Below are 26,163 nucleotides of genomic sequence, written 5' to 3'. Positions count from 1 at the left end.
CAAGGTCTAAATTCTTACCGAATCCAACCCTTTAATGATTACATTCACACGTAAACAATCAGCCCTTAAGTCCATAAACAAAGCTAAAAACACAATCGTATAATTCCCCTAATATGGATTATGTCTCATGTGCAATTTTATCATATCCAATCTAATTCAGTATCTAAACACATAACTTTTTTATAGAACGACTTTTTTTAGGTCACCACACTCTTTAATTAGAGAGTTACGTTGTTCCACTCTGTTCAAACTATTTTGTCTTAACCAGACCCACGCTGACTTCATTGTTTGGCTTGAGCATTCCTCCGGTAAACTATACCGTCGGCTGCCACCTGACAGTCGTTATGCCATCACAAGAGTATAACTCTCTAGTATCCGAATGGGCTCGGAATTCAAAATAACAACCTCGCAGGTGTCTAGCTCAAATTTTTAATTATCAATATCCAACTAAAATGACAGCAATATACAAGTAAAGGATTATCATTTATTAATGATATAATTATTATCATTTATTAATGGGCATGAAATATATTTTATTTTTGATCTACAATGACATCAATAATAGGCACACATGAATTGACTGACAACAGAATTACATTATTACAACAATTGTATGCAATAATATGATATATAAATAGCACACGCCATTGGACAATAGATGGCATCCACAACAGTCACAAATTTGACGTCTTTTATCCTTGTGGGTCTTCTTGCCTTCTTCTTGTTTTACAGAAACCCAATATCTTCTAATAATAATATGGCTGAACAAACACCCAAATCTGTTCATGATTTCACTGTTAAGGTAAACAAATAGTACAAGTTTTGATAGTGTTTTGTTTTCCATAGTTAGTTCTAGCAAGTTTTGATTGTATATAACTACTATTTTTTCATGTTTTTGTATCGGTACGGTATTTTTAATGTTACTGGTGCTTTTTAATACCGAATCGGTACTTGTATCGGTACTAGTACATGGTACATGTACTACTAGTACTTGTTTTTTATGTTTTTGGTATTGGTGCCATTTGGATTAGATATTTTTCAATGATACTGGTACCGGTTGAACCAGGTTACTGAACAACTGGTACCAGTGCTCCTTTTTCATGTTTTCGGTGTTGGTATTGTTTGGTTTCGGTATTTCCAATGGTACCTGTACTGATCCATGCCTTATTGAAAAAAATTAGTACGTTACCAGTAGGGTGTGCACGGTGCGGTTATGGGCTAAAACCAAAGCAAAAACAGAAACTTTGAAACCGTTTGGTTTCAGTTTCTTGGTTTTCGTATTAGTTTCGGTTTTTGTCATTTGAACTTAAAAATTTTAGGCCGAAAATAATGAATTTTGGTATAAATAATTTTGTTAATTATAATAATGAATTTTGGTATAAATAATTTTGTTAATTATTAACTAAGTGACTCTTATATATTTGGCCAAAAATATATTAGTTATATAATTATTAATTCTTACAAATTACTTATAATAAAAAATAAAAATCTAGAAATTCAGTTCGGATCGGTTTTTTTCGGTTTTTTGCACACACCCCTAGGTACCAATTATGTTTAACCGGTACTTGACCGAACACAATTGGTATCGGTACTCGTTTTTCATGTTTTCAGTATCGGTAGCATTCGGTTTCGGTATTTTCAATGGTATCGGTATGAAAAAAATTAGTATATTGTGTCACCCATACTGATTCTGTTCAGCCGGTACCAACCGAACACAATTGGTACCGATCGGTATGGGACTGTAAAAATTGATATGATATTTGGTATATGGTTTGAAGTTACTGCATATGAACTATAAAAAGTCAAACATTGACTTTATTAAATTGACAGGATATTCGCGGAAATGAGGTGTCCTTGAGCTCTTACAAGGGGAAGGTTCTTTTGATTGTTAATGTTGCATCAAAATGGTAAATTAATTCATCTTTTTTTTAATACAAATATATTACAATTCGGGTGTAAACGAGCCGAGCTTGAGCCCAGTCTGGCTTGACTAGGCTCAAGCTTGGCTCGTTTTGACTTACAAGAGCGAGAGTTGGAGCGTGGCTCGTGACTTGTGAGTCATTTTTTCTAGCTCGGGCTCGGCTTGTTTATTACTTTATTAAAAAATTTATATATGTTTTTAATTATCTTTATACAATTTGAGAAAGATGTTAAAACACTCCAAATCTTAGCTGTGCAGTGTGAAATTATAACATAGGAGTCCAAAAGAGGTAAAACTCAAAAATACACAACGCTCGACAAGCCTAAACGAGTTTCCTTTGCAAGGATTGAGCTCGGGCTCGATAACTAAACGGGCTTTATTTAAGGCTTGGGCTCGTGTCTCGAAAAGGTTCGGCTCGTTTTAACTTATGAGAGCGAGAGTGAGAGCTTGGCTCGTGACTCGTTTTTTCAAGCTCGGGCTCGGCTCGTTTATTAGTTTTTTTCTAAATTTATATATGTTTATTAAAATTATTTTTATATATTTTGAGAACAATCTTAAACGAGCCTAAGCTCAGCTGTGCAGCATGAAATTATAACGTAGGAGTCCAAAAGAGGTAAAACTCAAAATTACACAAGGCTCGACTAGCCTAAACGAGCTTCTTTTAAAAGGCCCGAGCTCGGGCTTTATCTAAAGCACAGGCTCGTTCGAGCTTTTTATCGATCCGATCGCGAGGTAGCTTGCGAGGGGCTCGGCTCGTTTGCATATTTAACCATGAAATTTATTTAAAATAATTTGAATCAGATTTTAATTCTATTTGTATTTTATTTATATTTATGACTTTTGTTTCATACTTTGAAAGGCTTGTACTGCAATTCTTGATTTTGTTCATTTGTTGATTAATAAGCAGTGAAATGATTTTTTCTGCTGATAAATTCAGTTTCAGAACATGAAAAATTTATATAAAAAAATATGGAAATAATGTGAGCATGTAGTTATTGATTAAGAAAGTCAGCTCTGAGTTTGTTGCATCATTATTATAGCATTTACTATTGCCATATCTCTATCATATATTCATATGCATAATTTAAATATATATAGTTGGTGGTTCATGGTTGAAGGTATCCATATCTTCTTAATTAATTTATCATGGATGTATGTCACCTGCAAAACTAATATTATCACAACCGTTTTTTCAAAAGAATTCACATTTGTTATATTAATCATACTTTTCCTTTAATGCATAACAAGAGTCAAGTTTTGACCTTTAATGGTCAAAGTTGATTGACTTATTCACTTAAAGGTTGATAACAATTTGCTTTTATAATAGAGAAAAAAATAGGCCTTTAAAAGAACTAAACGTTCAGTGAACCATTCGACGGGAAGTTCGTTTATTTAATAAACAAACAAACACGGATAACATATTTATTTCATTTAGTTAAACGAGTGAACAATGACAAATGTCTCTTCGTTTATTTTTGTCTATGAACATTTATTTATGTTTGTTCATTTATGTTCATTCATTTATTTTCTTTTAAGTTCGTTCGTTTATGTATTATTTATAAAATTTTGGTCTATTACAATATAGTCTAGTTTAATGAAACTGAAATATCACCAATTACAATTTAATCGATTTTTATTAATTTTTTAGGCCAAATATATATTGATGCTCCCATTTACTTATCGGTGTCTGCTCAATTATTCCGTTCATATGTTCTGTTTTGGTCGTTCGTTTAATTGTTTGTGTTCGATCATTTGTTCGGTTAAGTTAAACACATGAACACGAGCATGCCACATTCGTGCTTGTTAGGTTCATTTAAGGTTCTAGAAAATATTGATAAATACGTTAAACTTTCGGAATAGTTAAACTTTCTTTGCTTATTATCAATATCTGATCCTTTTGTTATTTCAACAGTGGACTAACAGAGTCAAACTACAAAGAACTGAACATTTTGTACCAAAAGTACAAAGATCAAGGTATGCAATCATTTTCGTGCATAAAAGTTTTTTTTTTTTTTTAAATAAACAGTTTCATGGTTTAATATTATGTGACTTTCATTTTGTGTGCAGATTTCGAAATCTTGGCGTTTCCTTGCAACCAGTTTCTTAGGCAAGAGCCAGGAACAAATGAAGAAATTCAAGAAACGGTATGCACAAGGTTCAAAGCCGAGTTCCCGATTTTTGACAAGGTAATCTTTGATATTTGAAACATAGGTATGTAGCAATTAGAAATGCAAGTATATTTTTTCAAGTTTGGGGGGGGGGGGGGGTGATTATACGGACTGTTTCGGATTCATAATAAAATGCTTATCTGCTTATTTGTACCCCTTCAAAAGAAGTTTACAATCTAATGAGAGAAGTTAACCGTTCATCACGAAAAATGTCTATTATACCCTTCATCACGAAAAACAAGTGAACTTAAATATATATAAAACAGGATCAAATACATTTTATTCTTAACATGAAAACAGTGAAAACCAATTTACTGTTATCATCAGATTTATCTTTATAGGTGTTTGCTGTTATTTATTGTGCGTATTTGCTAATTTTCGTTTCTGAGACGTTATAAGTATTTGCTTATTTATATTTTGTTGTTATTATTAGATTTTTTTTTCTTTTGCTGTTATAAGTATTTGCTAGTATTTGTTGTTATTGTTTTGTTCTTAATTTTGATTCTTTTGTTGTAATTTTTAGGTTTTTTCTTGTTTTATTATAAATCATTGTTTATGTAGATTGTTATTGTAGCTGGTATTGTTTCTCACGTTCTCATTTTTTTACAAATTAGTACTATTTCTTACGTTCTCATGTTAACATTAAAATGTACATGAACCTTCCCCATACTATTTTAATTTTTTTTTATTTTTATTTTTTTAATATGGAATAAAAGAATAGCTACCACTTGAGGATAACAATAATATTGTTGATTTTATTTTTAATATTTTTAAGAAAAGAAAGAAACTTTGCATATATTATGAAAAATTCAAGCTGCAAATTGCTGCAAGTTTCAAGAAATAAAGGGCATATTTGTAAATTTACAAGAAACAACCTTGGATCATTGCAGGTTGATGTAAATGGAAACAATGCAGCACCACTTTACAAGTTTTTAAAATCAGAGAAAGGTGGTTTCTTGGTTAATGGCATCAAATGGAACTTCACCAAGTTCTTGGTGGATAAACAAGGAAAAGTTATTCAACGATACGGTCCTCGCACCCCGCCTCTAGAATTCGAGGTTAGTTTCGCAAAAAAAAAAAAAACAATTTTTTGGGAATTTCAGTTACTGATTTTTTTGAATTGGTTCTTTGATTATGAACAGAAAGATATTCAAGATCTGTTGAGTTCATCTGCTTCTTAAGAAACAAGGTGTGTCGTTTCTTGCCCGATTAATAAAGATTTTAAAGCAGTTAAATTTATCAGGTTATGGGATCGTTTTGGGTATAGGTATCAGTAGGGGCTATAAACGAACCGGACGAGACCTTGTTCATGTTCGTCCGTTAAACTTTTTTCGGACAAACGGACGGTTCATGAACGGTTTCCTGAACAAAACTTCGTGTTCGTTCGTTAAGGAGTTGAGCTTGTTCGTGTCATCTGTGTGTGTTCATTAATTTTGTAAACGGACGCTAACAGACACTAATGGACACAAAACATAAACGAACATATATTAATTTGAGAATCAATCAATCAATCATGCCCAGTAAAATCCCACCGACAGCAAAGCTATAAGTAGGGTCTGGGGAGGGTGGGATGTAGGCACACCGTACCTCTATCCAAAGGAATAAAGAGGTGGCTTCCAGAGAGACCCTCGGCTCTAAGTACATGTGTATGAAGCAAAATAAAGGAAATCAAAGTTTAACAGTTATATAAAAACTACTACTAATTATAATAATATTAATAATAAGATCACAGTTTAACAGCTATATAAAAGCTAATAATAATTATAATAATAATAATAATATATGTAAGGGAAATACCATTATGGTATGTGACCTAAATAAGTTAAGTCTAAGCCCTAAGGTATTCAATTCTCTCTAAAAATCCTTAACTTTAATTCTACTTCTCCACGAATTCCTATCCTCAACCATGTCATCGGAGAGGTTTAGGTCTATTAATTTGAGAATCATAATCACTAAACCACATAATATTCAAAATAGGAATGGTATATATATATATATAGGGGATGGTTATTTTGAGAACAATGGTGAGTTTTAAGAACTCAATTTTGAACCACACATTTAATTAAATGAAATGAAATATGTGGCTGAGATTAAATTTAATTAAAAAATGAAGCAGGAGACAGAATAAGTATTTTTGATAATTACACAAGTTTAAACGTTAGTTACACATGTGTAAAAGGTCGATTCGGCGTGTAAAAAAATTTCGAAAAAAAAATTGTTATGTTGAGTTCTTTCATGTTCTTAAAACCCAAAGTGGTTCTCAAAAGAAATCAATCATATATGTATATATATATATATATATATATATATATATATAGGGGCAGGTTCAAGAGGGAACTAAAAAAAGTGGGGAACTAGGGAACTCTTCATTTTACATGTAAAAAAATAATATAAAAATCGATTTCATATGTAAAGAATTAGTTTTAACATAAGCTTTTTTGGACTTTTTGTTTATAAGTACATGTAGAAGACATCCCAATAAAAAACACTGTAATTTTGTAAAAAAATAAAATTTTACGGCTTTTTTACTAAAAATTATTATTAATTTATTTTGGAAACGGCTTCTACATGTGTTTATATGTATAAAGCTCTAAAAAGATCATGTAAAACTGTGTTTTTTACATGAAAAATGAACTTTTTTAGTATTATTTTTACATATAAATTAAGAGTTCTCCAGTTCCTCACTTTTTTTGAGTTTCCTCTTGAACCTGTTCCTATATATATGTACATGTATACACACACATATATATATAGATAAAAAGAGCAATAGTAAAGTTTTAACAAAGGAGCATATATATGCAAACAATGTAACCGGACAAATGCAAACAAACATTAAACTAATCTAAACGAAGACATAATTACCGAACGTTCATGAACTGCACAAACGCGACCTTTCACCCTTGTTCGTGTCCAAACGAAATTCTTTATTCATGTTCGTTCATTTATTAAACAGACAAACGTAAACGGACTTCCATATATGTGTAAAGTTGTGAACTTGATTGGTTTCTTGCAGCAAAGAGAGAATAACCAATGGGGATATGTACTTGAAGACTGTTGTGGTGAATGCATGCGTATGATGTTTTTATTATATTTGTGGTTATATGATTGGAGTTTGATAAAATAAACAATACTCTTTATCTTACTTACGTACTAGGAACCTGTAACATCCTAAAATTTATAATGTTGAATAAAGAAAGTTATGTTAGTGATTTCGCGTTTTAATTATTAATATCGAGTAGGAGCGGGTCATGGACTTGGATTAATTGAGATAGGATAAATGAGAATGGGATTTCAGGGATATAAATACCCCCTTAATCCCAAAATATCTCATTTCTCACCAAACTCCACACACACTCCACACACTCCTCAAAACACACATACTAACCGATCAAGATTCGAAGCCGAGACCCGAGATTTTGTTGATAGATCTGAGTTGGTAAGGTAAGAACAAATCCACCAAAGCTTATAGTACTGAAAATGGTTAGGATTTGATGGGTTAACTGTAACACCCCGACCAAAGGCGGATTATACATCGGGGCGCCACATATTGCTTCATTACTCGCGACACTATTGGTGTCAATATTTATTAATACACATTTTATCGCGCACGCGCAGCGGGGAAAATAAAGAACATAAATCAAACATAAATCAATATATTATAAATTATAACATTCAAACAACATTAACTTGTCTTGATACATTTTAATTCTAGGTCCAAAAGTAAAAACGTCCTACGTGTCCACAAGCTCCAAAACAGCTACTGCAAACCTGAACATGTGTTAAAATAAACGTCAAACACTTGCGTGTTGGTGAGAAATCAAGTTTAATACAATACATAGATAACAATAAATCTGCGCGCAACATGTGTATGTCTGGTTTTCAACAAGGGTGTAATCTGATCGGGACCAACTCTAAGAGACAAGACTGCCAGTGCTCACAATTGAGCTCACAAACAAGACTAACTGTGCATGTGTAAACAAAAGAGAAAATCATAAACGAATGTTCTCCCGTGTTCATCTAATGGTACCATGAAAACTGCGGAATAGACCGTCCATACGGTTAATGATCCACACATACAAATAAACAGCCAAGTCTACGTCCTCAACACATGGGATACTGCGCGACTAAAGTTCATAAACAAGTTTAAGACTCTAAGTTTTGTATGAACACATGAACATCCCAAAGCATTTAAAATAAAAAGGGATTAGGTACGAGATAACTCACTTGATAAACGATGCGGTGAAAGATATGCAAAAATCAACTCTTAAACAAGCAAAGTTAACCTATAATTAAGATTATTGTTTTAACGATCTGTTTTAAGTCTTGATAATAAGTTAGCATAATTAATAAGTAAATTATTATATAATATATATATATTACCGGAAAAGCAGGGCAGGACAGGGAGGAAGACGGAGGCAGAGAGGAAGACGGCAGAGAGAGCAAGGAGCAAGAGAACAGGAGAGATTAAGTGTTTGTGTGTGATGTGTTATGAAAATATTATTATTATATATAGGAAAACCCTAGGAGACACAAACCCTAGAAAAAGGGGAAAAGATCTCAAAAAGTAAAAGAAAAGATATCAACGGTAAAAAGTTCTGAAAAGTAAAGATATCAAAAGATATGGCAGCTGCAGGGGGCAAGATAAAGCTGACAGGGAACAGTAAAAAGCATGGGCGGATCAGATAAAGGTACTGGTCAAGCATGGCAAAAGCAGATCTCAAAAGATTATGTCAGTCACTTTATCTGTCAACCAATGGGGTTGGTGCGCATGCTGCGCCGAAAGTAACTATTCAGACATTAGATAGGTTAGGTCAACAGCTCAGAAGAAAAGGCAACCCAAAAGCAAACGGCTAGATTTAAACAGAAGATACAAGGGTTAAGCGCGGGAAGGCTGAGTGCGCGAGCGCGAAGGCTGGCACAACAACCCTTAGCGCACTGCGGGAAGAATCACATCCTTAACGCGCTGCGTGAACTAGAATTCTAAGCGCATCGCGGGAAGAACATACATTCTTAGCGCATTGCGGGAAGAACATGCATTCTTAGCGCGCTGCGAGAAGAGTTCTCTTCACGCATCGCAGGAACAAGATGTCTTCACGCAGGCTTCCATGTAAGGAGTCTGGCGCGTGGAGCTGCAGACATCCTTAGGCGGGAAGAACCAAAGGACAAACAAAGAGTTGAGGGAAACAAGGCTTAAGGGCGGGACGGCGACAAGAGGGAAAAGAAGGCGGAAAGAGAGAAGGAAGGGGGAGGGGACGGCGGAAAGAAAGAGAGAGAAAAAGGCGGGAAGGAAAATATATTATTATTATTAAAAGTAAAATATAAGTATAAATAAATATTAAATCATAAAAGAAAGAGATCGGGTCAGAGAAACGGGTACCTGGGTCGGGTCGGATCAGGGCAGATGTCACAGTCTCCCCTACTTTAAGAAATTTCGTCCCGAAATTTATCTCGAAGTAGGTTGCGCAGAGAACAGGTGCGGGTACTTGATCTTCATTTGATCTTCCCTTTCCCATGTAAACTCGGCTCCGCGCTTGGACTCCCAGCGAACTTTCACGATAGGGATACGACTGCGCTTGGTTTGCTTAACCTCGCGATCCATAACCTCAACAGGCTTCTCAATAAAATGCATAGTTTCATCAACTTGAACTTCATCAAGTGGAATGTGAAGGTTCTCGTCAGCTAAACACTTCTTGAGATTGGATACATGGAACGTTGGATGCACATTACTGAGAGCGGGCGGCAGGTCAAGTCTGTAGGCAACTTTTCCTACACGCGCGATGATCTTAAATGGACCAACATAACGAGGAGCAAGCTTACCCTTCTTCCCAAAGCGGACAACACCTTTCCAAGGCGACACTTTGAGGAGAACAAGATCACCAACTTGAAATTCGAGAGGCTTTCGCCTACGATCTGCGTAACTCTTCTGTCGGCTTCTGGCAGTCAGCAGATGATCACGGATCTTGGCGATTTTATCGGTTGTCTCTTGAACAAGTTCGGGTCCTGTGATTTGAGCTTCACCCACTTCGCTCCAACAAATCGGGGAGCGGCACTTACGACCGTAAAGTGCTTCAAATGGGGCCATACCGATACTGGAATGATAGCTGTTATTATAAGAGAACTCGATCAAAGGCAGGTGCGAATCCCAATTACCTCCAAAATCAAGAACACAAGATCGGAGCATATCCTCAAGAGTTTGAATAGTTCGCTCAGACTGACCGTCAGTCTGAGGATGATACGCCGTACTCATGTCCAAGCGAGTTCCTAGCGCAGATTGGAGGGATTTCCAAAAGCGAGATATAAAACGGCCATCGCGATCGGATATGATGCTCAAAGGAGTACCATGGCGGCAGACAATTTCCTTGACATAAAGCTGCGCGAGATGCTCAACACGGTAGTTTTCACGAATGGGCAGAAAGTGAGCAGATTTAGTCAAACGATCCACTATTACCCAAATGCTATCATGTTTGCTAGCTGTCAATGGTAACTTGGTAATAAAGTCCATTGCTACACATTCCCATTTCCACGTAGGAATTTCTGGTTGTTCGAGCAAACCAGATGGGCGTTGGTGTTCAGCTTTTACTTTAGAACAAGTCAGGCATTTAGCTACGAACACAGCAATATCCTTTTTCATACCGGGCCACCAATAAGTAATGCGCAAATCCTTGTACATCTTATCAGCGCCAGGATGAATAGAATATCGAGATTTATGCGCTTCACTCAGGATATCAGCGCGAAGATTCTCATCAAAGGGAATCCAGATGCGATTGAGATAGCAGAGAATTCCACTCAGATTAGGGACAAAATGCGCTTCCGCGCCACACGCTAACTCGGCGCGAAGGTTACCATTACTGATGGATGCGCGCTGCGCGTCACGAATACGCGATTCAAGGTTGCTTTGAATCGACGCGAAGTGAAGCTGGGTGCGCGGCAAGATACAGTTAAGTTGGCAGGGTTTTCGGCTGAGCGCATCGGCTACCACATTAGCCTTACCAGGATGATACCGGATCTCACAATCGTAATCGCTGATGAGTTCGTTCCATCGGCGTTGCCTCATGTTAAGTTCCTTTTGATCAAAGATATGCTGAAGGCTTTTATGGTCAGTGTAGAGGATGCACTTAGTACCATAAAGGTAGTGTCTCCAGATCTTCAAGGCAAAAACTACTGCACCAAGCTCGAGGTCGTGAGTTGTATAATTCTTTTCGTGAACCTTGAGTTGCCTTGATGCGTAAGCGATAACCTTGCCTCGTTGCATAAGAACACAACCGAGACCTTGGTTGGATGCATCGCAATACACGACAAAATCATCATTACCCTCAGGTAGTGCAAGAACAGGAGCTTCACACAACAAACGCTTGAGCGTTAGAAAGGCTTCTTCTTGCTTCGAGCCCCAAATATACGGTTTACCTTTGTGCGTAAGAGCTGTTAAAGGCAAAGCGATCTTCGAGAAGTTCGAAATGAAGCGCCGGTAATAACCAGCTAAGCCCAGAAAGGAACGGATCTCAGAAGGAGAGGATGGCGTAATCCAGTTCTTGATTGCTTCAATCTTGGATGGGTCGACATGAATACCCATCTTGTTAACAACATGACCAAGAAACTGTACTTCATCAGACCAGAATTCACACTTGGAAAGCTTAGCATAGAGTTGCTCAGCTTTAAGCTTTTGCAACACCAACCGAAGATGTTGCTCATGCTCGGCCTTGGTCTTAGAATACACCAGAACATCATCGATAAACACAATCACGAATTTATCCAAGAAAGGCCTACACACCCGATTCATTAGATCCATGAAAACGGCGGGTGCGTTGGTTAAACCGAAGGACATGACCAAGAATTCAAAATGGCCATAACGAGTTCGAAAAGCAGTCTTCGGAACATCTTCATCGCGGATGCGCAACTGGTGATAGCCAGAGCGGAGATCAATCTTCGAGAAACAAGAGGCACCTTGGAGTTGATCAAAGAGGTCGTCAATACGCGGTAAGGGATACCGGTTTTTAATGGTGAGTTTGTTCAACTCGCGGTAATCAATACACATGCGAAACGATCCATCTTTCTTTTTAACGAACAACACCGGAGCACCCCAGGGCGAAGAGCTAGGGCGAATGAATCCTTTAGCAGTCAACTCTTGAAGTTGGCTGGCCAATTCTTGCATCTCAGCGGGTGCAAGACGATAAGGAGATTTAGCTACGGGGGAAGCACCAGGGACAAGATCAATACGGAACTCGACTTCACGAGCGGGAGGGATACCAGGAAGATCATCAGGAAAAACTTCAGGGAAATCACGCACAACAGGGATATCGCGAAGCTTCTTCTCTTCAGCAGGTTTAACCACATGGGCTAGAAATGCAACACACCTTTTCCGCATGAGCCTACGGGCTTCGGCGCAAGACATAAGTTTAAGACCACTGGAGGGTTTTTCGCCGTAAATATGAAGATCACCATTTTCTCGAGGTATGCGAATCAATTTCTTGGCGCAAATAACTTCGGCGCGATTCTTCGAGAGCCAGTCCATACCAATGATAACATCAAAGCTTCCAAGAGGCATGGGGATGAGGTCGATTAGAAAATCGTTTTCGTTAAGATTAAGCGTACAATCTTTAATCACTGAGTTAATTAAAATAATTTCACCATTAGCCAATTCAACTGAAAAATCTTCTTTTAAATCGTTGCGCGGTCGCGCAAGCTTCTGCTCGAAGGCGCGAGAGATAAAGCTTCGATCGGCGCCAGTATCAAAAAGTACAGAAGCATAAAATCCGTTAAGTAAAAATGTACCATTAACTACGTCATTATTCGCTTGCGCTTGGTGCGCGGTTATGTTAAAAGCTCGTCCACGCGTCACTTGGTTCGAAATCTGGTTCACCGGATTCGCTTGTGTGATTTGCACTTGTAGTCTCGGGCACGCGTTCCGGAAATGACTGGGATCACCGCAGTTAAAGCACGATCTGGGTCGTGGGTTTTGGTAGATTGATTGTGGGTTCTGCGGGTAGACTGGTGGTGTTGGCGCAATTGGATTTGCGGGAAGGACTCTACAGTTTTCAGCAGTGTGACCAGTACGGCCACATCGGTTACAAAGTCGACACGGGGTTTGGGTTGGGTGGTGAAATCTACAGGTTGGGCAAAAGGGATGGTTTCCTGTGTAAGGTTTCTTAGGAGGCGGGGCAGGGAGTGCTGGATTGGTTAAGGCATAGTTATGGACTGCAGGAGGTGCTGGGTAGGTTGACAGTGGGTTAGGCGCGTAAACTGGGGGTTGGTATGCGGGTTGCTGGACAATGGGCGGGTTGGTAAGCGCATAGGCCTTGCGCCTGCGCTTGAGGTTGTTACGGTTTGAGGGTTCAGGTTTGGTTTCTGTTGGTTCAGGGGCAGTCTTGGTGAGTTTGGTCTTCTCAGTTCCCCGCAGGAACAGGGTTCCTGCTCTGACATGGTTGTCGCTGAGCACAGCGGCCAACTCGATGGCGTCAGAGAGGGTAACTGGGTTTCTGGCCCATACAGAATCTTGAATTTCCATGGGGAGACCCCCAAGGAATTTCTCGATTGCTCGGCGTGAAGGGGTAACAAGGTGAGGGACCAGTAAGCTTAGCTCGTGGAAGCGCGTCGCGTACTCGCGCGCTTCGCCACTGTATTGCTTCAAGTTCCAGAATTCTTCCTCCAGGCGCTTAACTTCGTTGGGAGGGCAGAATTCTCGCGTAAGAATTTCCTTGAATTCCTCCCATGTCATGCTAGAAGCAGCCTCTGCGCCACGCGCATGAGCTACTCCATTCCACCATGTAAGCGCTCTGGATTCCAGGACGCTGGAAGCATATAGGGTTCGTCTGTCTGAGGGGCATTGGGTATGGAGGAAAGTGTTTTCAATCTTTTCGAGCCATTGGAGCATCACGGTGGCTCCTTCAAGACCTGTGAACTTTGGAGGGTTACCCGCGTTAAAGGACTTAATGTTATAACTCGAGGTATTGGTATTGTTTTGGCTCAAAGCTTGGCTATTGCGGCGGCCATTTCCTGGGAACGTTGCTGTCTACGCATGCGCGAGGCTTCTCTTCTCTGAAATCGGCGAGATAGCGGAGGCATTCTATAAAAATTTTAATTTTAGTTAATATCTTGGTTTTTATCGCAAAGTTTTAATCTTATAAAGCTTGGTTTCACGGAGTTAGATGCTATCAAAAGTTAAAGTAGATTAAATGACCCTAAATGCAGACTTAATAAAGGTAACAATTTCGAATCAAGAATCGACAATTCATGTATCACCATGACTTTCCGAATTCCCAATTTAAAATATACGAGCAAACGAGTATTGGAGATTGACGATTCATGTATCACCATGACTTTTCAATCTTCAATATAAAACATACAAGAAAACGAGTATTGGAGGTTGACAATTCATGTATCACCATGACTTTTCAAGTCTCCAACCTCAGAACAAAATCGTAAATGGAAATTGAAAATCAACTATTCATGTATCACCATGACTTTTCGGATTTTCAATCCCAACAAACGAATATGTAAGAAAAATCAATAAAAATCGAAATTCAACAAAAATCGAAATATCGCGAAATAAAACATAAAATCATATACTGCGCAAGTGCGAGCATATTTATAAATAACGAGTAATTAACAATAAGCGCGCAAACATGAGATTTCTCTCATGCGCGAGAAGGGACTCTTAGGTATTCTAGGCCGTTACGTCTAACCACCTATCCTAAAGTCAACGAGCTCTGATACCAATCTGTAACACCCCGACCAAAGGCGGATTATACATCGGGGCGCCACATATTGCTTCATTACTCGCGACACTATTGGTGTCAATATTTATTAATACACATTTTATCGCGCACGCGCAGCGGGGAAAATAAAGAACATAAATCAAACATAAATCAATATATTATAAATTATAACATTCAAACAACATTAACTTGTCTTGATACATTTTAATTCTAGGTCCAAAAGTAAAAACGTCCTACGTGTCCACAAGCTCCAAAACAGCTACTGCAAACCTGAACATGTGTTAAAATAAACGTCAAACACTTGCGTGTTGGTGAGAAATCAAGTTTAATACAATACATAGATAACAATAAATCTGCGCGCAACATGTGTATGTCTGGTTTTCAACAAGGGTGTAATCTGATCGGGACCAACTCTAAGAGACAAGACTGCCAGTGCTCACAATTGAGCTCACAAACAAGACTAACTGTGCATGTGTAAACAAAAGAGAAAATCATAAACGAATGTTCTCCCGTGTTCATCTAATGGTACCATGAAAACTGCGGAATAGACCGTCCATACGGTTAATGATCCACACATACAAATAAACAGCCAAGTCTACGTCCTCAACACATGGGATACTGCGCGACTAAAGTTCATAAACAAGTTTAAGACTCTAAGTTTTGTATGAACACATGAACATCCCAAAGCATTTAAAATAAAAAGGGATTAGGTACGAGATAACTCACTTGATAAACGATGCGGTGAAAGATATGCAAAAATCAACTCTTAAACAAGCAAAGTTAACCTATAATTAAGATTATTGTTTTAACGATCTGTTTTAAGTCTTGATAATAAGTTAGCATAATTAATAAGTAAATTATTATATAATATATATATATTACCGGAAAAGCAGGGCAGGACAGGGAGGAAGACGGAGGCAGAGAGGAAGACGGCAGAGAGAGCAAGGAGCAAGAGAACAGGAGAGATTAAGTGTTTGTGTGTGATGTGTTATGAAAATATTATTATTATATATAGGAAAACCCTAGGAGACACAAACCCTAGAAAAAGGGGAAAAGATCTCAAAAAGTAAAAGAAAAGATATCAACGGTAAAAAGTTCTGAAAAGTAAAGATATCAAAAGATATGGCAGCTGCAGGGGGCAAGATAAAGCTGACAGGGAACAGTAAAAAGCATGGGCGGATCAGATAAAGGTACTGGTCAAGCATGGCAAAAGCAGATCTCAAAAGATTATGTCAGTCACTTTATCTGTCAACCAATGGGGTTGGTGCGCATGCTGCGCCGAAAGTAACTATTCAGACATTAGATAGGTTAGGTCAACAGCTCAGAAGAAAAGGCAACCCAAAAGCAAACGGCTAGATTTAAACAGAAGATACAAGGGTTAAGCGCGGGAAGGCTGAGTGCGCGAGCGCGAAGGCTGGCACAACAACCCTTAGCGCACTGCGGGAAGAATCACATCCTTAACGCGCTGCGTGAACTAGAATTCTAAGCGCATCGCGGGAAGAACATACATTCTTAGCGCATTGCGGGAAGAACATGCATTCTTAGCGCGCTGCGAGAAGAGTTCTCTTCACGCATCGCAGGAACAAGATGTCTTCACGCAGGCTTCCATGTAAGGAGTCTGGCGCGTGGAGCTGCAGACATCCTTAGGCGGGAAGAACCAAAGGACAAGCAAAGAGTTGAGGGAAACAAGGCTTAAGGGCGGGACGGCGACAAGAGGGAAAAGAAGGCGGAAAGAGAGAAGGAAGGGGGAGGGGACGGCGGAAAGAAAGAGAGAGAAAAAGGCGGGAAGGAAAATATATTATTATTATTAAAAGTAAAATATAAGTATAAATAAATATTAAATCATAAAAGAAAGAGATCGGGTCAGAGAAACGGGTACCTGGGTCGGGTCGGATCAGGGCAGATGTCACATTAACCGGACCCGAAACCCAAACTGCCCAAATCGGACCCCTAAAACGTCGATTTTAGGCCGATTTGATGGTTGGGATTTGTAGGCGCCAATCATACGATTCTGTGGGTACCAAAATCGAGTTATTTGGCTAAGAAACGAAGGATTTATGGGCAAACAGATCTGCAGCGCGATAACTTCGCCTGCAAGATTAAGTTCGCCTGATGAACTTCGCCTTCAAGCGTAACTTCGCCTTCAAGCGTAACTTCGCCTAAGGATAACTTCGCCTACGGCCAAGTTCGCCTAAGGTATAACTTCGCCTGAAGCCAAGTTCGCCTAAGGTTTAACTTCGCCTGAAGCCAAGTTCGCCTAAGGTTTAACTTCGCCTGAAGCCAAGTTCGCCTAAGGTTTAACTTCGCCTGAAGCCAAGTTCGCCTAAGGTTTAACTTCGCCTGAAGCCAAGTTCGCCTAAGGTTTAACTTCGCCTGAAGCCAAGTTCGCCTAAGGTATAACTTCGCCTGAAGCCAAGTTCGCCTAAGGTTTAACTTCGCCTGAAGCCAAGTTCGCCTAAGGTTTAACTTCGCCTGAAGCCAAGTTCGCCTAAGGTTTAACTTCGCCTGAAGCGAAGTTCGTTTATAAAATAAATTAAAAACCTAATGGAAAATGTGTTAAGGCAGTTATCGAAAATAAAATTTTTCTTTAACCCCAGCCAGGGGCTCTGCCCCTTGGACCCCGCTAGGGGCTGCCGCCCCTAGAACCCCGCTGCCAGGGGCGCTGCCCCCGGACCCCCGTTCGTTGTGGGTCATATATAGATAGAAATACAAAACGAGTAGTAGTAGTTAATTGATATGTGTAAATATTATACAGTTAGCCGAGCCCAGTTAAAGAAAGGAATTACGATCAACGGCGAGCGTAACAGGATCCAGGTGAGTTTCTAGCCCCATTCCTTGTTATGTTTTCGGGGCTGTGTGCATACTTGATGTGTTGTTAATACATTTATCCTAAGTGATAAGTGTATGCCATATGTGATATATGTGATATGTATGAATGATTGCTTGATGGTACGTGAACGATCTTCGGATATTGCACGTACTGTCAGGTTGTAACGTTATAAATATGGTAAGTATGATATGTATGAATGATTGCTTGATGGTACGTGAACGATCTTCGGATATTGCACGTACTGTCAGGTTGTAACGTTATAAATATGGTAAGTATGATATGTATGAATGATTGCTTGATGGTACGTGAACGATCTTCGGATATTGCACGTACTGTCAGGTTGTAACGTTATAAATATGGCAAGTATGATATGTATGTTTATGTGTATGAACGTAATAAAGTTAATAAAAGAAGAAAATAACGGTTGTATGGTTGTATGGTTACGAAAAGGGTACCGAGCCCTAATAATACTCGAGGTATGATGTATGGTTGTATGGTAACGAAGAGGGAATCGAACCCTACTAATATTCGAAAACAAGGGACCAGACCCTAATAATATCTGTGATGTTAGGGACCAGACCCTCATAATATCTGTGATGTTAGGGACCAGACCCTTATAATATCTGTGATGTTAGGGACCAGACCCTTATAATATCTGTGATGTTAGGGACCAGACCCTTATAATATCTGTGAGGTTATAGGGCGAAAGGCTCTTTAAAACGTATGATTATGAATGTAAAGAAAGTATGTAAGTAAGAATGAAGGCATGAGTACTTATGTGTGTATGAAAGAAAGTTATGAGGTTAAGTACGTATGTATGTAATAAGGTATTGTATGGTGTTGTATGATTAACTAGAACTCACTCAGCGTAGCTGACTTTTAGTATGCACGCAGGTGAGTAGGTTGAGACAGCTGGCTTGAGTGGAGGACACATGGCAGAAGACTAAAGCCTGGCATCTGAAGATCTGATATGTTTTATAAGTTATGTTTTGATTTTGAAAGACAAGAGGAATGTTTTAAGACATGATTATGAATCGATATGTAATGTTTTATGAAAGTTTTATATTCCGCGTAAAGTTTTTAACTAACTCTGATATTTAGAACTGTGTTTATGAGTAAATCCAACACGAAAGTAGGGTTACCGGTAACGGGGGCTTACAGAACCTATAATATATATAATTTTTATATCCTTTTAGTGGCTTTTACTTAAGTATTTTAATATGCATCACTTATGACTTATCATCTATTCAACTCTGGATTAATTTGTTTTGATCTAAGGAACATAATCATTAAACCAACTATGAAGATGATCTTAATTTGTTAATAGTAAATTTGTTACGGTACTGGTAATTGCTATAACAAGAGAAAGAGAAAACCTAAAAAAATATAATAAAGTTGTGATATGTCCAAGGATATCAATATCTGTTTTATAATGATTGAAAACCATATGAACGAATACCGGTAGATGTTGTTCGATTGAAATCGGTTCGGTATGCCACTGTGCAGGCACAACTTTTTAATATGATAACCCTCAAGTTCCGTTATTCAAATGCTAGTACTCAAGTTTCATTAAGTTATGTAATCCACCCCACAACTTTTTGTAAAACCCTCAAATTCCATTAACTTACACTAACAATCCCACAAGTTTTACTATAACAACTCAACTTTCTAATATTTGTTATTACTTCATTAAAACTAAGAAGGTTCAACATTTACAAAAAAATGTTAGATATTATTAATAAGATTAAAATACCAAAATTCAAAGTATAAAGAGTTTCATTAGTTCTTGTCAATAACTTTAGCTCAATTAGCATAAGAGAGGAAGTGAAAATTTGGTTTAAGTTTGAACCTAATTCTAACCGAGTTTACCGTAGTAAACCTCCAGACTGCGCCGTCTACGAAGATTTGGGCTGGACGAGCCAAGATGTTCGTGAGCTACTCGAGATCGGCTTGTGAAAAAGCTCGATTGATAAACGAGCCCGAGACTAAGCTTCACTTATCGTGCTCGAGCTGGCTCACAAGCTTGTTATTTATATAATAATTAATATATACAATGTCATAAAAAATTATAAAAGAATTATAAATATACAAAAATTAATTATTTTTATATTTTTTATGTTATATATTAAATTAAATTGAAAAAAATATATAAAAATAATTATAAATAAGCAATAATTAACTAACAAATATTAAACGAGTCGAGCATGAGCTCGAGCTTAGGCTTGACTTGGCTCGTGTGCACTTTAGGTTGGAGAAAATATCTCAAATTCGAATCCGATTAGAACCTAGTTTTACCATAATTGACCTTCAGGTAGCGGAACAAAAGATGAGACTTGAACTAACCACCGCTATCTGCAATCATAAACATATAAAGTCAACTTTTACCATTAAATTATCATAGACAACCGGACTTTTTTTGTTTAACTTAAAAAAAATAATAATAATAAAATAAAATAAAAAGTAATTAAAAGATAAGTGACAACCGACAAGAATAATATTAATAACCTAGTCTCTCAACACGACAAACTCTCACCTAGTATAAATACATCACAGATCACACCACAAGGCAATAATAATAATAATAATAAAATTTAAACAAGTCTCTGAATCGGCGGAATGAGTTCCGAAGACAACAACTGGGTACCAATAAGCAACCGGCCGGAATGGTCTGACGTGACTCCGGTAGCCCAAAACGACGGCCCAAATCCGGTGGTTCCGATTGCATACTCACAGGAGTTTGCAGAGATCATGGGATACTTCCGGGCGGTTTATTTGTCCGGTGAACGGTCTCTTCGGGTGCTTGAGTTGACGGCTGAGGCCATTGGTATTAACCCGGGGAATTACACTGTAAGATTATTATTATTATTTGGGTTTAATTAATTTGTGAGATTAGGGGTTTTTTTGGTGCTTGCTTGGAGCAAAAGCAGTTGTTTGAGAATGAATTTAGGGGTGTGCATGGTTCGGTTTGGGTCGGTTTAACCAACCAAAAGGGTTAAACCAAAAACAGAAACTTCAGTTTTTAAAAATTTTGAAAACAGTCCGGTTTTATCGGTTTTCGGGTTAGGTTCAGTTTTCTCGGTTAATAGGGGATTTTGGTGCTTGCATGGATCAAATTAATTGAATTTTGGAAAAAAGAATGAGCTTTGATCTATCGTAAACTGTTCGGTTTCGGTTTTGCTATTTGAGGTTGAAATATTTGGGAAGAAAATAAGTTTTGGCCCAAAATAATGAATTTGGGCCTAAATTATGTATAGTTAATTTGTGAATTGGTGCTTGCATGGTAATATAAATGTTTAGTTTTTACTAGTTTTGTGAAATTAGGGTGTTTTGGTGCTTGCATGGATCAGAATCAAGTGTTTTGAGAATGATTTTTGGCGAAAGGAATGAACTTTGTGAACGGTTTGGTTTGGGTCGGTTTTGGGCTAGAACCGAACTAAAAACCTAAACTTTTTGGTTTTTGAAATTTTAAAAACGGTTCGGTTTTGGTTATTTAATATTATTAGTAACTATACCTGAATAATAATGAAGGGTTTCTGATTTCTTAATTTATGAAGTCAAGGCTTTTTGTTGCTTGCATGAATAATTTAAATGTTTTTACTGATTTTGTGAAATTAGGGGATTTTGGTGCTTGGATGTATCAGAATCATGTGTTTGAGAATGAATTTTGATGAAAGGAATGAACTTTGATTTTGGGGTGTGCACGGTTCGGTTTGGGTCGGTTTTGGGCTAAAACTGAACCAAAAACCGGAACTTTTGGTATTTGAAAATTTGAAAGCAGTTCGGTTTCGGTGCATAGTAAGTAGTAACTATACCTAAATAGTGATATTAGCTCTTTGTTTCCACTTGTTTTGTAAAATTAAGGGATTTTGCTGCTTGCATGGGTCAAACCTATTTTTGACTACTAATTGAAAGTTTGTTTTTACTAATTTTGTGAAATTTGGGGACTTTGCTGCTTGCATGGATCAAAATCAATTGTCTGAGAATAAATTTTGTCAAAAAGAATGAACTTTGATCTATAAAGGTAAATAAAGTTTGGATCTTTGTGAATTGGTTACTAATATTGGAGAAAAATCAGAACTTTATAGTTGTTTGTGCATGTAATTGAATTATGTGTGAACAAAATTTTTGGCTATCATTCGCTCCGAGTTAGTACACTGTTAAAGTTATCCCTTTAGATTCGATAAAAAAACTCAAATTGCATGATTTATAGAAATCGTAAAGTACAACTTCGTATATTCTCGAGTATAGTTATAATGTTACCTTATTCGAATATCAAGTTAAAATCTGTATGTGTTGAAGTTACCTTATTCTCACACTAATTAAATTAACCGTCGTGGATTTCGTTTGGATTGTTGTACTAAGTTGCATACTCTGTTTGTGCTAATAAACTATAGTTTGGTTGTCACTTTATAAAATATTTTTATTACACAAAACATATTTTGTTTAATGATGATATCGGTTTTGTTTGACACAGGTGTGGCAGTTCAGGCGTGTAATACTTGAGGCTATGAATGCCGATTTGCATAAAGAATTAGACTTTGTTGAACAACTTGCTAACAAAAACTCGAAAAACTATCAGCTATGGTGAGACAGCATCCATTTGTACACTTCATGTTCCTTTGCTATAAAAATATCAGCTATAATTTGTATTGTAAGGGTGGAGGTTGTGTGTTTCGGGTGTTAACTTAGGGGTGTAAATGAGCCGAGAGCTCAACTAGGCTTGTGCTCGACTGCTCGGCTTGTTCAACTTTCGAGAGCTCAAGCTTGGCTCGTTTCCAACTCTATTTTTTTTAAAGCCCGAGCTCGGCTCTTTTAGTATTTATTAATTAATTTATATACATCTTTTATTATTTTCATAGATATTATTATTATTATTACTATTATGATTTTGTATATTGCATAATATATACTATTTAGTTATTTTTATCATAATTTTGTATATAATAATAAATTTAATAAATACGATATAAATACATATTTTTAATAAATTATATAAATAACAGGCTGGTTTACGATCGTGAGACAACTCAAGCTTAGTCTCAAGCTTAATAAGTGAAGCTTGGGCTCGAGCTCGGGCTCATTTATTAAAAATTAAGAAAAGCTTAAGATCACAATTGTTGTTTTAGCGAGCCGATATCGAGTGGTTCACAAGAGGCTTGGCCCCTTTACTCTAAATAGTAATCAAGATTCATATATGGTTAGCCAAACGAATCATCGACTATGAGCCCGTGGTTGGAATTAGAGTTTGTAAATATTAATAAAAGATATTCTTATTACAGGCATCATAGGAGATGGGTTGCTGCGAAACTAGGTACTGCAGCGGTCGATGGAGAACTTGAGTTCACGAAGAGGATATTCTCAAACGACGCTAAACATTATCATGCTTGGTCTCATAGACAGGTATTCCTTCAGTTTTCATTTCTGTTATAAAGGCGTCGTCTTGTTGTAAAAAAAATTAAAACTTGCACCGATTTTTAAATTATTTATTATTTATTTATTTATTTATTTCTATTCAGTGGGTTCTTTTAAATCTTGGAGGCTGGGAAGGTGAACTTGCTTACTGTAATCAACTTTTGGCAGATGATATTTTCAACAATTCTGCTTGGAACCAGGTGTGCACAATTTGAGATCTTTATGAATGTGTCGGTTCGGGGTTCGGGTTATATTTTATATCTGACGGGTCGAAGGGTATAGTTTAAAAAACAGCGTAATCTTTAAATCATTTTTATTTATAGAAGAATATTTATTGAAATAATATAATTTTTTTTAATCATATTTGACATTTTATAACCTCTGATTTTTGTAACTTAAAGTTGTTAGTTACAACTCTGTTGATATAAAAATCTTGAAATCTATATAAATTGATGCATGGATTTATGTATGTGCGGATAATTTCTAGAGATATTTCTCGGGCTCGGATTGATAAAAAGCTCAAAACGAGCCGAGCATTTTTGAGATTCATTGCTCGTTTAGTTATCGAGTCCAAGCTCCTTGAATGGGAAGCTCGTTTTGGCTCATCGCGCTTAACGGTGTAGATTTTAGTTTTACCTCTTTTGGACTTGTCTGTAATGATTTCACACTGCATAGCCAAAGCTCGAGCCAAGCTTTGGCTCGTTTAAAGTACTATACGAGCTCGAGCTTTGGCTCGTTTAAAGTACTAAACGAACTTGATCTTAGCTTAGTTTTTTTAAGGTTTTTCTCAAAATATATAAAAATAATAATCATAAATGAATAGAAATTAATTGATAAATAATGAACTAGACGAGTTCGAGTCAAGCTCTTGAAAACACTACTTATGAGCGGATCATGCTCTCGTAAGTCAAAACGAGCCGAGCTGGAGCCTTGTCGTGCTCAGGCTTGGCTCAGCTCGTTTACACCCCTACCTAATATAATCAGTTTGTCACAACTTTAAACCATCGATTATCTGATTCTAATTATTCAGTTTCATATTTTTCACAGAGATACTTTGTTGTAACCAAGCACCCGGGATGCGTCGAGACTTCACTAGACTCCGAAGTCGAGTACGCCATCCAATCCATACTACTCAAACCAGAAAACGAAAGCCCATGGAGATACCTCCGCGGACTCTACAAAAACAACATAAAATCGTTCGTAGCAAATCCTACAGTGCCGAAACTTTGCCTAACCGTGTTAATCTCTAGAGTCAGCCTGATGTTCGCTCTCGGGCTGCTGTTGGATCTTATCTCCAATGGCCTTACACCAAACAAGGATCTGAGTAATGCCATTGAAGCTGTAGTTCCTGAGTCGATCGTCGGTCAAGATTCGGATGTGTTGGTGAAGATTTGCTCAACTTTGGAGATTATTGATCCCATGAGAGCAAATTATTGGAGGTTTAGGAAGAATAATCTGTATGCACAAGCTGCAGCTGGAGTTGCAAATATTAATATCCATTGAAGATATATGAACATCTTGTGTTCTTTTTTTTTTTAATTTGTGTTATTTGAGTTGTATCAGTAAGACAGTAACTTAAATGTAAACTATTTGTTTTTTTTAATGTTTATTATTTTAAAAGTTTTTAGCATTTATTTAATATTGAAGTAAACTATAGTTTTCGTTCCTATGGTTTGTTCGACGGTTTTAGTCCAAGAGTTTCAAATTTGTGATTTCCGTCCCTGTGGTTTCATTTCATATGCAATTAAACGAGAATTCATTAATCTCGTTAAGTTTGACTGTTAAACCTAGCAGCGTGAGGGGTATTTTTGTCCTTTTACTCCCCAAATAAACCCGTAATTCGCAAGCCCCTTCACGCCTTCACGTGAGGGGCTGAGGTGTATTTGGAATAAAAAGACAAAAATGCCCCTCACGTGAAGGGTACGCTGATGGGTTTAACGACCGGACTTAACGAGGTTAATGAATTCGGGTTTAATTGCAAGTGAAATGAAACCACAGGGACGGAAATCACAAATTTGAAATTATTGGACTAAAACCGCAGATTTGAACAAACCACATGGATGAAAACCGCAGTTTACTCATATTATTGAAAGAAAAGTTTATTTTTAACACCTTTCGGGAGTTTCATATTTTAAGCTCAAGCTCGGTTTGCGAGTAAAGCCCAAACTTGGAGAGCTCGTCTAACCCTTTCAGAGGCCTAAAACAAAATGAGATTCGAAACCTTTTTTTCCCGAATTTTATTGTTAAAAAGCAAAACAACTAACCACGAATATGTTTGTATTTTCAAAAAGTATGTGTTCATTGCAAATCGATACCTCAAAGTCCAACCCTGCAAATCTTTGATGAATCGTTCAAGTGAATCGAAATTGTGTCTAGGGTTCAAAATCATTTTTACATGCAAAATTACCCGGCCCCTTTTTTGGACTGTCAACCAAACGTTTGACCACAGGGGTCAAAACTGCAATTAAGTCAGTATGTTTTTAGTCTAATTTTAGTCTTTGGAGGCTCGAAAGCCCCTAGCTTGAGTTTACTCCGCTAAAACCGGTCATGTAAACATTGGTTGTGAGTAATTAAAGCTACCTAAATACTATTGTATTTTTTTAATTAATGTGGATTCATTTTAACAAGTCATCATCGTACTCAGTATATCCCACCAATAGCAAAGCTATGGTAGGGTCTGAGGAGAGTAAGATGTAGACAGCCTTACCTCTACCCCGTAGGAATAGAGAGGCTGCTTTCGGTGAGACCCCGGCTCGATAGTAGTTTTGCATCAAGCCTTGGACATAGGGCACATAACACCCAACCATCGGAACACCGGCCAATTTGTGCATGTACCCTTGTCTTTCGGCTATCAACGCCACCACATGATGCCTGATTAACCTTCCGTCACTTTTAACGTTATTTTCACGAGATTAGTAAAATAACGTCAAAATTAGTGCAATTTCACTTTTGCCCACTCGAGGGTTCACACATATATACATTATATGTGTGCAAAGCAAGCAGGGCAAGATTCATTTTAACAAGAAACCATAATATTCATCACTCAGAAATATATACTTCCACACACTTATATATTAAGCAGTAAATTTGTACCAAAACATTGTAATCCGATGTCTATAT

The 26,163-nt window shown here is 37.4% G+C and overlaps 2 protein-coding genes across 2 annotated transcripts; both read left to right on the top strand.

Moving 5' to 3' along the window:
* Window positions 1-623: 623 nt before the first annotated feature.
* LOC143534999 (putative glutathione peroxidase 2) lies at window positions 624-7,220 on the top strand. Its single transcript, XM_077029354.1, has 7 exons — window positions 624-802; window positions 1,831-1,907; window positions 3,834-3,895; window positions 3,989-4,107; window positions 4,980-5,147; window positions 5,232-5,278; window positions 7,103-7,220. The coding sequence occupies exons 1-6, from the start codon at window positions 659-661 to the stop codon at window positions 5,268-5,270; spliced, it is 609 nt and encodes a 202-aa protein (XP_076885469.1). The 5' UTR covers window positions 624-658; the 3' UTR covers window positions 5,271-5,278; window positions 7,103-7,220.
* Window positions 7,221-20,205: 12,985 nt separating this feature from the next.
* On the top strand, window positions 20,206-24,616 carry LOC143534998 (protein farnesyltransferase/geranylgeranyltransferase type-1 subunit alpha-like). Its single transcript, XM_077029353.1, has 5 exons — window positions 20,206-20,478; window positions 22,106-22,215; window positions 22,911-23,031; window positions 23,148-23,243; window positions 24,091-24,616. Exons 1-5 carry the CDS (start codon window positions 20,248-20,250, stop codon window positions 24,544-24,546), a joined length of 1,014 nt encoding a protein of 337 aa, XP_076885468.1. The 5' UTR covers window positions 20,206-20,247; the 3' UTR covers window positions 24,547-24,616.
* The last annotated feature ends 1,547 nt before the right edge of the window (window positions 24,617-26,163 follow it).

This window comes from Bidens hawaiensis, unplaced genomic scaffold (genome assembly GCF_021521415.1).
Source record: "Bidens hawaiensis isolate Kalapana, Puna unplaced genomic scaffold, B.hawaiensis_p1.1 tig00010384_1, whole genome shotgun sequence".
Classification (NCBI taxonomy): domain Eukaryota; kingdom Viridiplantae; phylum Streptophyta; class Magnoliopsida; order Asterales; family Asteraceae; genus Bidens; species Bidens hawaiensis.
Note: the sequence above shows the minus strand (reverse complement) of the source record. Positions and strands in the feature narration are given on the sequence as shown.

Excerpts from the sequence above, each read along its gene's own strand:
- LOC143534999 (XM_077029354.1), top strand. The coding sequence starts at position 659 with ATGGCATCCACAACAGTCACAAATTTGACGTCTTTTATCCTTGTGGGT. Across the intron at positions 4,108-4,979 it reads AGTTCCCGATTTTTGACAAG|GTTGATGTAAATGGAAACAA; the intron begins GTAATCTTTGAT and ends GGATCATTGCAG. Across the intron at positions 5,148-5,231 it reads CCCCGCCTCTAGAATTCGAG|AAAGATATTCAAGATCTGTT; the intron begins GTTAGTTTCGCA and ends GATTATGAACAG.
- LOC143534998 (XM_077029353.1), top strand. The coding sequence starts at position 20,248 with ATGAGTTCCGAAGACAACAACTGGGTACCAATAAGCAACCGGCCGGAA. Across the intron at positions 20,479-22,105 it reads TTAACCCGGGGAATTACACT|GTGTGGCAGTTCAGGCGTGT; the intron begins GTAAGATTATTA and ends TGTTTGACACAG. Across the intron at positions 23,244-24,090 it reads ACAATTCTGCTTGGAACCAG|AGATACTTTGTTGTAACCAA; the intron begins GTGTGCACAATT and ends TATTTTTCACAG.